At 36.5% G+C, this 12,035-nt stretch overlaps 1 protein-coding gene across 1 annotated transcript in view; it reads left to right on the top strand.

Annotated features, from left to right (window-relative positions):
- LOC107670604 (spectrin beta chain, non-erythrocytic 4-like) overlaps window positions 1-12,035 on the top strand; it is a 77,030-nt gene that overhangs the window by 34,233 nt on the left and 30,762 nt on the right. The window contains exon 19 of the mRNA XM_016463246.1: window positions 6,160-6,306. Within this exon, the coding sequence (XP_016318732.1) occupies window positions 6,160-6,306 (147 nt within the window). The remainder of the gene's footprint in view (window positions 1-6,159; window positions 6,307-12,035) is intronic.

Here is a 12,035-nt window from a genome sequence, read left to right as displayed (position 1 = left end):
AGACGAATCCAGTCGGAGTTATATTAAAAATTGTCTTTGATCTTTCAAGCTGTTTTATGCCACTCAGCGGGTGTTGCGTGCATCAGTCCAAAAGAAGTTTAATAAAAAGCGCCCATTCATAAAAAAGTGTCTCACACGGCTCCGGGGGGTGAACAAAGGCCTTCTGTAGCGAATCGATGCGTTTTTGTCAATGCGTTTTTGTAAGAAAAATATCCATATTCAAAACGTAATAATCACTTTAATGTTGCTTGCGCCAACAGTTGTACACTGAAGCAGCTCCGGGCTGATGGCGTATGAGTTCAGCGTTGCGCATGCGCCGGTGAGTCTCTTGAAAACCAACGTTTGTTAACAGGAGCAAAGGAAAACCAGTCTCCTCTTGGCTTATATCGAAATCCTCCGACATTCTTCTTTACAAATCCTCGTTTTGTACTTCTAATAAGTGACCGTTGTTTTGTTTTGATCTCTCCCCTGCGCTTCTGCGTTCGTCACTTCTGAGCGGCGCATGCGCAAAGCTGAACTCATACGTCATCCTCCCGGAACTGCTTCCGTGTACAACTGTTGGTGCAAGCTACATTAAAGTGATTATTACGTTTTGAATATGGATATTTTTCTTACAAAAACGCATCGATTTGCTACAGGAGGCCTTTGTTCATGACATTAAAGTATATTTTAGTTTACCGTAAATGTTTTCAGTACATTTAATTAAATTAAATTTATATACTTAAGTCCTACTTAAGTGGGACAACTTAATTGCATTTAATAGAAACTTAAACTATAATCCGAAAACATTACATTTAGTTCACATGTAAGTATATTCTTTTAAAGTATCCATCTTATTTTTCAGCGCGGAAGTAAGCTGTTTTCTGTGAATGTGCGAGACTTCCGCTTCATTTGACGTGGTAGGGAAATAACGAGAAGAATAACAAAGTGCAATAAACGGGTGCAACAACCCAGTGTGTTTATAATAAGGCAACACATTAAAATAATATGGTAAGAAACACCAGTTTGCAATATCAAGCAGCAAGATGAGCTGTTTTGTACAGCTAAAAATAGCTAGAAGTGGATGACACCGGAAGCCAGACACATTCAATTTACAAATGGTTACAAATGGCAGCGCGGGCCTGCTCTTATTGGAAAAGTACGGTGAATATTATTTCCACAACAAGTACTGTTTTTAAAAGTATACTAAAGTATATTTATTTTTCACAATGAGAAACTGATTCATTAGGAAATTTCTTTGGACCTTTTTTCATGATTGTTAGTTTTGTGTGTGTAATTTGGTGGCACCTGTGTATTCTGGTCTGTCAGTTGTTCAGTTATTTGCTAAAGCATAATGAACCGTTTTGTCTCGCGTTATGTAGTAAACAACATTTTAGGACTGGAGAAAAACGTGTGTGTAGCCCGGGAAGAATTACTTATGTTTTACAAAAGTCATACTGTACATGTGGTATTTTGTATGTGTCTTGAAATGACTCTGAACAGCTGAGCATTGTGGGTAAATGCCGTGTGAAGGCAGTTGTACAGTAGGAGGCTCCCGGTGTGGCCCCAAACCTGCAGGTTTATTTAGGCTTTGCTTGTTCTTCCTTTCTCATGCTATTTAGCAGGTCTCCTCATCACTTATTCAGTCGAGAGAGAGAGAGAACTTCAGCGGGGTGTGTGTTTGTGTTCACTGCAGGGCTGAGGACAGATCTCTGCCTTCTCTAAGAGCTGTCAAACACGTGTGGAGACTGAGAACACAATGATCAGAGATGGCCCGAGTGCATTGATTCACTTTCTCTTATGCATTGTGTTTAGGCAATCAAATAGCAGAAATAAGTCCCATGTATGCAATGCAATATTGTTTATGAACAGCATAGTGTCTTTTTTCCATAATAACAGTATATGTCCAGAATGGAAAGTACTAGTAGTATATAATGTGCAGACAGTAATTATAATATATGTGTATGCAGTGTGTATATACTGTATGCATACTTTCTGTATGTGTACAAGAGCCGAATAACCAATTGTTTGCTTAAATGTTATACAACCAGAGCATACTGTACTGAATATTGTATCCCACAATTCTCATTGTTTTATTAATTTTTGGATTAAAATGGTAAATAACTGTTTATATTTCTGCAATTCCCATCAAAATCAATGGATTTGTGACTTTTTCTGACACAGTATTTACACTCCTAGTGTAAAGGAGCCCTGAAATATGCAACTTAACGAGACTTTTGATTTCTCAATAACGTAGCATACTGCTGTTTGAAATGTTTATCTTTGCGTAATATCTATTATATTGTAGGCAGTATCCTGCATTAAACAGTATTCTTTTGAACATTGAGTAAGTGACAGATTTTGGCTAGGCTGGGAATCAATGGATTCTGCCGGCTATATGCAGCAATACACTAAATATGACTTATTATTTGTTTTTAAAGGTATTTGAAACAGAACATGTTATGCAACAGTGAACATTTTAAACAGGACTACATTGTTGTCTTGTAACCAGACCTGCATTTTTAATTCAGCAAGTGGCATGTACAAATGAAAGTGTTGTTTTGCATTTTTTATCCAGTTTTGTGTAACATCTCTTTGCAGTCCAAATGAATCAAGAACTAGATATATTTTAAAAAGTCACAAATCAGAGCTGACATTAATTCCAGTTCATTTGTTCATTTTGATGTGGATAGTCAAACCGAGCACATTGCATTTTGGGATACAATACTTATTTGTAGCGATGTTATTTATATTAAATACATAGTTTTTATTTTTCAGTGAAATATTACTACAGTATAGTAATATTTATTTTATTTTATTTAGAAGTAATAATAATAATAATTTAAAGCCATATAAAACAGGTAATTGCAACTTTTCAAAAATCATCTAAAAAAATGTAAAAAGTTAGTTATTTCTCCCACAATCTTTCTCAGAATTGCAAGAAATAATATTTAGTCATTTTTATTTTTATTTAGTAATGATAATAATATTATTATTACTATTAGCCATATTCATATATTATCAGAACAATAATAATTCTATATATTACAACATCACAACATTTTGGCCAAATTGTTCAACCCTACAAACAAGCACAGCAAACCTGGATTTTTTTATTTTTTTTTTGATAATCTGGATAATTGCATTTTAAATAACAAATAGATTATTTTTCCCTAAATCATGCAGCCCTAGTGCATAGTGCCTACAGCAGAAGTAGTCAGTAGTATGACTGAATGCAATCATATACACACCCTATGTGGCACTTTTTCTCATTTGCTTTCAGTTGTTGTTCCTTTCAGATGTTTCCTGATCTGAAGTATCACATTATTGTCTTAGTTAGTTTTAATGTCTCTCTGGTGTTGGTGGTGGTGTAGTTAACCATCAGTTTACTGGATAATTAATTCCCATGTCCCTGGATGGTCATTCACTCTTCCTTGGATCTATTGCTCCATTCCACCCCAGGGTCATTTTGAGGAATAAATCTAGCGTAAGTCTCACGTTAGTCAAGCTCGCATCAGCTGACTCTCAGCTGATTCCCATCAACCTATGGGAATACAACACCTATCTAAGCATTCATATATAAGGTCCCTCAGTATTATCAGCAGTTTTCGCATTGCTCAATAGCTAATTACCCCCCTCCATCCCCAGCTCCTCCTCTGTCAGTCAGGATTCAGCCTTCTGATTCTCCTTTGAATCAGACTAATTCTAAAATGTGTACATAACATTATTGAACTTTAACGATATCTGCAATACATTTATGATGGTTCTGTTCTGTCAACCCTGGGGGGGGTGGGGAAGTGGGTTATTGCTGCTCTCCCTGCTCTCATCCATGCTAGGCTGCATGGATACGCAGGGAGTTCTTGCCCAGAACAGAACCATACCGCCAATCCAAACTGTATGCTAATTGACAATCATCTTTGACGGTAGTGGTCCTGACAGAACCATGATTAACCTAAATGGCTTTATGGGTGAGAGCGACAGGTGCCTCATGAGGGCAGAGGTCACTGTAGTGTTTAGTAAGCACTAGAGAGAGGTTAAAAAGCACAATTTGTCCTAAAGTTTATGTGATTTTAAAAGTGTCATCTACCAGCTCAGCACACTCTTAAAGCACACTCTTCACTCATTGCTGTGAAAACCCCTTTTGGATCCTTTATTTTTAAGTGTGCATATTTTAATCTGACAGATTTTGATCATTGGCTGCTCGTCCCCTCATTTTTTGAACCTCTGCTCCTCTGTAGCCTCCCTCCACCTCATTCGTATTCGCTTCCCTGCCCGCTTAAAGAGCCTTAGTGTTATCCTTGTGACGCCTGCAACTACGTAGACTCCCCCCCCCTCTCTTTCTCCCTCGATATGGTTCTCTCCCCCTCCCTCCTCGTCTCTCTCCCTCGTATCTTTTCTCTCATCGTGGATGCTGCAGCGGGAGAAACTGGGTCTTTCAGCTCAGGCAGGAGAGGCACCGCAGTATTGAGTCAAGCTTATATTACAAAACAGGAGGAGGAGAAGAAAAGAGGCGGCACGGACTGAAAGAAGACAATATGGATTTGTTTGAGATGCAAGACGCTGCACAAACGGGGTGAGGAGTGTGTCTGGATCGCTCTGAGGAGGGGAGGGAAAACAGTCCCCACATCCTCCCTCTTGACACTCTCCAATGCCCACTCTCTCTCTGACCGTGGCAAGTGTTTGTAACATCAATAATCACCGCTACTGGGCTCATTTCTCTCCTCGCTGTAACTCAGTAGGGCCTCCACTCGGGCTCCAGACTGCTAATATTTTGTACCTTTTTTTGGGATTTTCTTTGTTTTCTACTAAGATGCAAACTGCTTCTCGTGTTCACTGGATTTTATACAGTCATTTAAGGATTTAGGTTGGTCCAAGAATAGTGCACGTTGAGTTCTCTGCACATGTCTTGAATATTTCATCCAGCACTGTTTTTGGACTGTGCTTGCGTGTGTGTTCTGGCCAGCGTTGGGTTTTGCTGCTCACCTGGGCTGCAGATGAACATGTGGATTTGGGATCTTGACTGACAGATTCTTCACAACCTGATTCAGGTGGTAATTATAATATGACATAATATATATATATACCATTAGTTTACAAATAATTAGTCTCCAATTATTATATTGACATTTTTATATATTGCATCATGAAATATGTTTATGGATTTCTTGACGTTATTGTATGTGAAGTGTATATTTAGGTACTGTTGATCATTTTTCACTATTTTAATCAACTTTAAGTTTTTTTTGCAGTTCACCTAAATAGTCCTGCAGTGGCAAATACATTTTTTTAAGTACAAATGTTTGACTATATATTTATCACAAATAAACATGTATAATAATTCCAAAAGAATGAGAAAGATGTTGTTTAGATGCTGTTTAAAATAGTTTTAGATGAAGTAATGCATGTCACACTGCTGTCACAGCTTGACATTTACTTGACTACTACTATAAAATATAATAAAAGATATGATATACAGTACTGTTGTTTGAAGAGGAATGATAAAGTGGTATTTTCTTTGGGATCACTTGTTGTGAGTGGGAAACTTTCTGAGAGTCATTTTTGATCATCTTTAGGGACAGGTACTTGCTACAGTAAAATTACTTTAAGAGTGTTTTACTGTGGTAAATGTTTTGTTGTTTTCTATATGCATTCTATATGCAGTGTGCCGTAAATGTTATGGTTAATTGTTTATATGATCTAAATCTTTTAAAAATATGTGAAGTTCTGGATTAAGTAGAATTTTATTTATTTTTAATGTAATTTATTTTATTAAATTTAATTTAAATGTTTTGGTACACCTTGAGTTTAAACCGTTTATATATATATATATTACAAATATTATGCATTTTTGAGTCATGAATATCATTGTCGTCTTGACTTTGAAAGAGAGTCATTCATATAATTTTCTGTTTTATGATATTCTTGATACAAGAAAAAATGGCGTATGCATGTTGTTATTCCATAATGACTTTTATATGAATATATTGATAAAATATTGTAAATGTAAAAATTAAATGTAAAACATATTTATAATAGAAGAGGTGTATTCAATGTCTGAAATCAATTAGTAATTAAAAAAAAATAATATCTGAAAATCACATATCATACTTTTTTTTTTTTTTTTTTGAGACACGAGTTTGAGTGTGATTCCTAACGCCTGTGTTGATGTGTGTTTCACAGATTGGTGATTGGGTGGCAGAAAAGATGCTAATGGCTCGCGACACCTCCCGCGACGAGACTCAGAAGCTTCATAAGAAGTGGCTGAAACATCAGACCTTCATGGCAGAACTTGCTCAGAACAAGGAGTGGCTGGACAAGATCGAGAAAGTAAGGTCTCAAGGTTATGCTGTGCTCACTATCTTTGCTAATAGTAGTTGATACTGTTAATATAAAAGCATTTTCTCTGTCAGATAATTAAGTGTGTGCAAATGCTCGGTGCCATTCTTCACTTGGCTTGAAAAATGCTGTTAAGCACCTTGAAATGAAAACACGACTCAGCTGAAAGTCTTTCTCTGTTGACTCATATTCCATTATAGTCAACGACTCATGTGAAACAGAGCCAGTAATCAGAGATGGCATAGCATTTAACAAGGGCAAATTCGCTTAGTGTATCATTTACATTTAGTGGTGCACGCACACTTTCTATATTGTTTTGCATAGTAACTATTGTTAGTCATATTTAATGGGTTACATGGATTATACACATTATCTTCAGATGCCACTAAATATCCCAATACTATATCCTGCACCATTTGTGCTACAGACATGAATTGTACCTCAAATTGTGCAGCTTGCAGAAAAGAGTCAAGCAGCTATTATATTATATTATATTATATTATATTATATTATTGCTACTGTAACTGAAAGTGTTTCTGAAGTCAATTTTGGATAGATGAAAAAATCTCTGGTGCTTGTAGCACACTGGTGTCTGATTGAAGGACTGATGTTGTATAATCTGCCAATTACACTGTTTTATTTATATTGCTGGTGGGTTGAATGGAGTCTTCAGTTGCCAAGGCCCTCAGCCTCCTCATCTTGAATGATCATATAGGCATCACACAAAGTCCATTAATCATTTTATTCTGTGGTCAGCTGCAATAAGCGAGGATGAGAGTTGTTGTTGTTGAATAGGTACTACACTAATGCATCTGTGTAATGCAACTGTGTTTTGGGGTCAGGAACTATTCGGGTGTCTTTACTCATTTTAGTCATACATTTGTTTCTTCATGGGAATATATTTGGAGAAATTGAGCTTTACATCACTTGCTCACCAGTGGATCCTCTGCAGTGAATGGGTGCCGTCAGAATTAGAGTCCAAACAGCTGTTAAAAACATCACAATAATCCACAAGTTATCCACACCACTCCAGTGCATCAGTTATCGTCTTGTGAAGTGAAAAGTTGCGTGTTTATAAGAAACAGATCCATCATTAAGGCATTTTATCTTTAAACCATTGCTTCGGGCCAAAATAAGAGCCCATAATCCATAATAAGCTTCCTCCAGTGAAAAAGTCCATCCTCTGTTGTCCTCTCAAATCAAAATCCACCAACATATTTGTCTAGAGCTGTTTTGGACTGTTTTCACTTGTAAACGCTGCTTGATCTGTGCAGATTTCTCTCCTGATTCAGACAAGAAGACTTTTTGAATGGACACAGAGACCTCTTATTTTAGTTGGAAGCAACGTTTTGAACATTTTGAAGTCTTAGCAGTGGATTTGTTTCTTAGAAAAACAGTGTTTTTTGTTAATTGATGGACTGGAGTGGTGTGGTTTACTTGTAGGTTATTGTGATGTTTTTATCAGCTGTTTGGACTCTCATTCTGACGGCACCCATTCACTGCAGAGGATCCATTGATGAGCAAGTGACGTAATGCTCAATTTCTCCAAATCTGATGCAACGAAGAAACAATCTCATCTATGGCTTGAGGGTTACTATACTTTCAGCAAATTTTCATTTTTGAGTGAACCATTCCTTTAATGCCATTTTTGCTACTGAAGGCTAAATTAAAGTCGCTATTAATATCTGGCCTACCGAGACAAGGAATTATCACAAAACTAATGAGACAAAGTAATCACGTTTTATCAGCTGTTTGGACTCTCATTCTGACGGCACCCATTCACTGCAGAGGATCCATTGATGAGCAAGTGACGTAATGCTCAATTTCTCCAAATCTGATGCAACGAAGAAACAATCTCATCTACATCTTGAATGGCTTGAGGGTTACTATACTTTCAGCAAATTTTCATTTTTGAGTGAACCATTTCTTTAATGCCATTTTTGCTACTGAAGGCTAAATTAAAGTCCCTATTAATATCTGGCCTACCGAGACAAGGAATTATCACAAAACTAATGAGACAAAGTAATCACAAAATTGATTACTTAAAGTTGCTTATACATGCTGCTTGTTTGATGTTACCACAATAATTATCAAGAAGGTAATGTAAATATTTGATAGCGCCCAACCATAGTGTTTGATAGCATGTGAGGACTGTGTGTGTGCAGATTTCTCTTGACCTAGTATTTCCTGTAGACAGCTGAATGCTGGGGCCCATTTAATTTCTCTGTCATATAACCTTAAACTAGTTACCAGGAATAGAAATATGCTGAACTGTGCTGGCTACATATTTATAAGAGTGCCCTGGATTCATGTACCGCACTCTTATTTTCTGCTGAATTTGGCCTGTTTGGACAGCTTTACCTGCTACATAAATGCTTTACACATTCACAGTGTTCACAGGTGTATTCACAAGGGTCAAATCGATGTTTAGTTTGGACAGTTTTTTCTTTTTATAACCCTAAGTTACTTGGTCCTACTGTTCAGCAAACCAGAAGTGTTACTTTGTCCAAATATTTATTTGGTCTGGTCATATCCAGTGTCTTAGTTTAATAATTCATGTCTGATCTTTAGCCAAAAAGATGAGCAATTCACTAACATGTATAATATACAATTGGATAAATTATCCTTGATTTAAAATTCATTTTATCTGCCATGCAAAAAAAAGTACTTTAGCATTAAAATGACTTTGCTCATGTGCAACTCTCAATCACAGGCAGCTGCGTATGACAGGCTCTTTCTAAATATGTGGTCAAATTGCCTAGTTTGCTAGATTAAGGGAAAAACAGCTTACCTACCCTATATGTGTCACGGTCTGTGTAGGAGAGGAATGACAGAGATGAGGATTATCGAAACAGTCTTTAATATATCCAAAGACACTGGGTATATCCACACAGGGAACTGGAAAAGACACACGAACACAACATAGTAGACCAGACAAAGGAGGAACGCACAGACTGGAACTAAAATACATGGGGTGATTAGGACTAGAATCAAGACACACCAGAATCAATTCAAACACAATCGGAACAGGAAAATAACCAAATATGGGCATGTAACACACGAGGGAAAACTAGGTCAATGGGAGCACGTGGAGAGGAAAACACACACACAGTCCATATTCCTCACAATATGTACCCCTATATTTATATTTGACTACAAAACACAGTTTGTCAGGAATTTAAGCATTTTTAGGCCATTTTTAAGGACATCAGTTGCAAAACAAAAGGTGCTTGGTGCACAGATGTACTGAAATGTATCACTGAAAGGTTATATTTATTGAACGTTTCTCTAATATCATATTGTATAATGAAAATCAAACACATATTATGATATAGTCTACCATATCTTCACGAATGTGGTGGTGTTTGACATTTAGAAATGCAAAAATGTCAAATTCATGGTCAGTCACATTGATGCCTTTGAATTTGGTTGAATCTCTATTATCTGTAATTGATTTCATATTCATATAGTTGTTTTCTTTTAGTCTGAGTTGGGTGATAGTGGGATAAAATGTAAGATTTTGTTTTCTTGAGCCATAAAGCTGAACTACATTTTGGGATAGTGTTAAAACAGTAGTTAAGAAAGCATCTTATCATTGCAATATGTTTGCACCAGCTCTGCAGTTCAGCCCTCCAGTCAAGTAAAGTCACGTCACATTTATTGATATAGCACTTTATACAATTGATTGGTATAAAGCAAGCAGCTTTACAGTATTAAACATGAAAAACCGTGTCAGTGTTGCTTTCCAGTGGCGTGCACAGACCTCCAGAGGAGCAGGGGAGTAACGCCACTGTTGCTTTCAATTAGAAATACAACTTCAATTTCTACTATAAAGCAGCTCTCCAGTATGTTCATGTTTTTACAGCACTTCGTTCTTCGATTTCGCTTAAAGTATATCAGGGCCTTAAGAATAACCTGATCCCACAGGGAAACAACTTTTTTACAAGGTGCAATTTAATATGAATTTGTACAATGTGAGCATTAAGGTCCCCTCCTAAACATAACCCTCACTGGGGCATCAGCAGATCGTATGAATGAGATCATACAAATTCATTTGAATTAGCCACCAATTCGCTAAAACATAATAACTTTGTTATGGAATAACATTATGAAGCAATATATTCTTGATATTTACATCATATAGTCAGAGCTTCTGTTCATTAATCTGTATTTTCCAGTCAACAGTGTTCTGCAGCGACTCACCCTTGCAATGGACACATGCGTTATAATTACAACACGCTGTTTTGACTAGTTCTGCTCCAGTGTCACTAACCCAGCTGCTGTCAGATGGAGCAGTCATGCCAAGTCAAGTGAAGGGGAGGGGAGTATGTATCTGTTGCTAGGTAACAATTTCCTCATCCCCCCCAACCCCAGATGTCCCATGTGTGAAGGTCATTTGTACTGCCTCCTCTTCACACATCCATGTACTGTATGTTGCTCACAGGAAGTGATGAGATGCACTTCCAGGTCAGTGTGAACTGGAATAATGCACTGCATAATTTGGTTGAGGTGCAGTGGTGGCATATAAATGGCAGAAAACAAAACACTTTTTTGATTTTATACATTTCTGAGCTATATAGATGTAGCACTGAGATTAATGAATGCTTTAGAAGTATTGTTCATGTTAACTAATATAGTTAACTAATGGAACCTTATTGTAAAGTGTGACCAGAAAACATTTATAGCGAAATGTTAAATGTAAAGTAAATGTATAAAGTTAAACTGCAATAATGATGCTTATTTTTAAAACAAACAAACAAAATCTATTTGTTACGAAAATTTGGGCCATTTTTTTCTTTACCCAAAACACATGAGATGGTGTGTTTATCATGGTAGATAATTAACCGGTCGCATTATGTAATTGGGATTTATCTAGCAAGCGTTCAATTAACACCACACAATTACCTGGACCTCTTTGTTTTAAAGCCTGAGGGAAGATTTGTGAAAGTGATCTGTTTCTCTCTTCACACCCTTCACCTTCATGCAGTTTCTTTGTTCGCTCTTGTTTTATTGTCTCTTATATTGAGCATATACTGTATATATGGGTCAAAAAAAAACTTTTTTTTTTCTTTTCTTTTTAACATTAGAATGTGTCCAGTTTAATTTAAATTTTTTTCTGAGCAAAAAATAATGACTTTCATACATTTTTACCATGATTTACAAAAACAAATGTCATTCAGTGTAACGATGATTTGTATATTTAAAAAAATAAAATAAAATCTTGTGAGGCATATTTAGAACCGGAATCATTAGACACTAAAAGACTCTGTTTAAAGATCAGTGCAGCCTCCAGAAACTAATTGTCATGTTGAATCTTTACCAGTCTTATCACTAGGTTTTACCCATTTGTCAGCAAGAAGTTTTTAATCATTTAAAATGTAATCAAATTTAGTATGATCACTTATTCTTAAAGGGGTCATATGATGCGATTTAAATTTTTCCTTTCTCTTTGGAGTGTTACAAGCTCTTGGTGCATAAAGAAGATCTGTAAAGTTGCAAAGACTAAAGTCTCAAATCCAAAGAGATACTCTTTATAAAAGTTAAGAGTCAGCCACACCTACCTAAAACGGCTTGTTCTAACACGCCCCAACATATCTACCTCACTATGTGGGAAGATTTGCATAACGCCGCCCAAATGTTGAGAAAGATGGTGTAACTTTTATTCTCACTGTAGTATTGTTGACGCTGCAGCCATGTCGTGAAGACGCTGTGTGCTTCGT

This window comes from Sinocyclocheilus anshuiensis, unplaced genomic scaffold, assembly GCF_001515605.1.
Source record: "Sinocyclocheilus anshuiensis isolate Anshui unplaced genomic scaffold, SAMN03320099.WGS_v1.1 scaffold140, whole genome shotgun sequence".
NCBI lineage: Eukaryota > Metazoa > Chordata > Actinopteri > Cypriniformes > Cyprinidae > Sinocyclocheilus > Sinocyclocheilus anshuiensis.
Note: the sequence above shows the minus strand (reverse complement) of the source record. Positions and strands in the feature narration are given on the sequence as shown.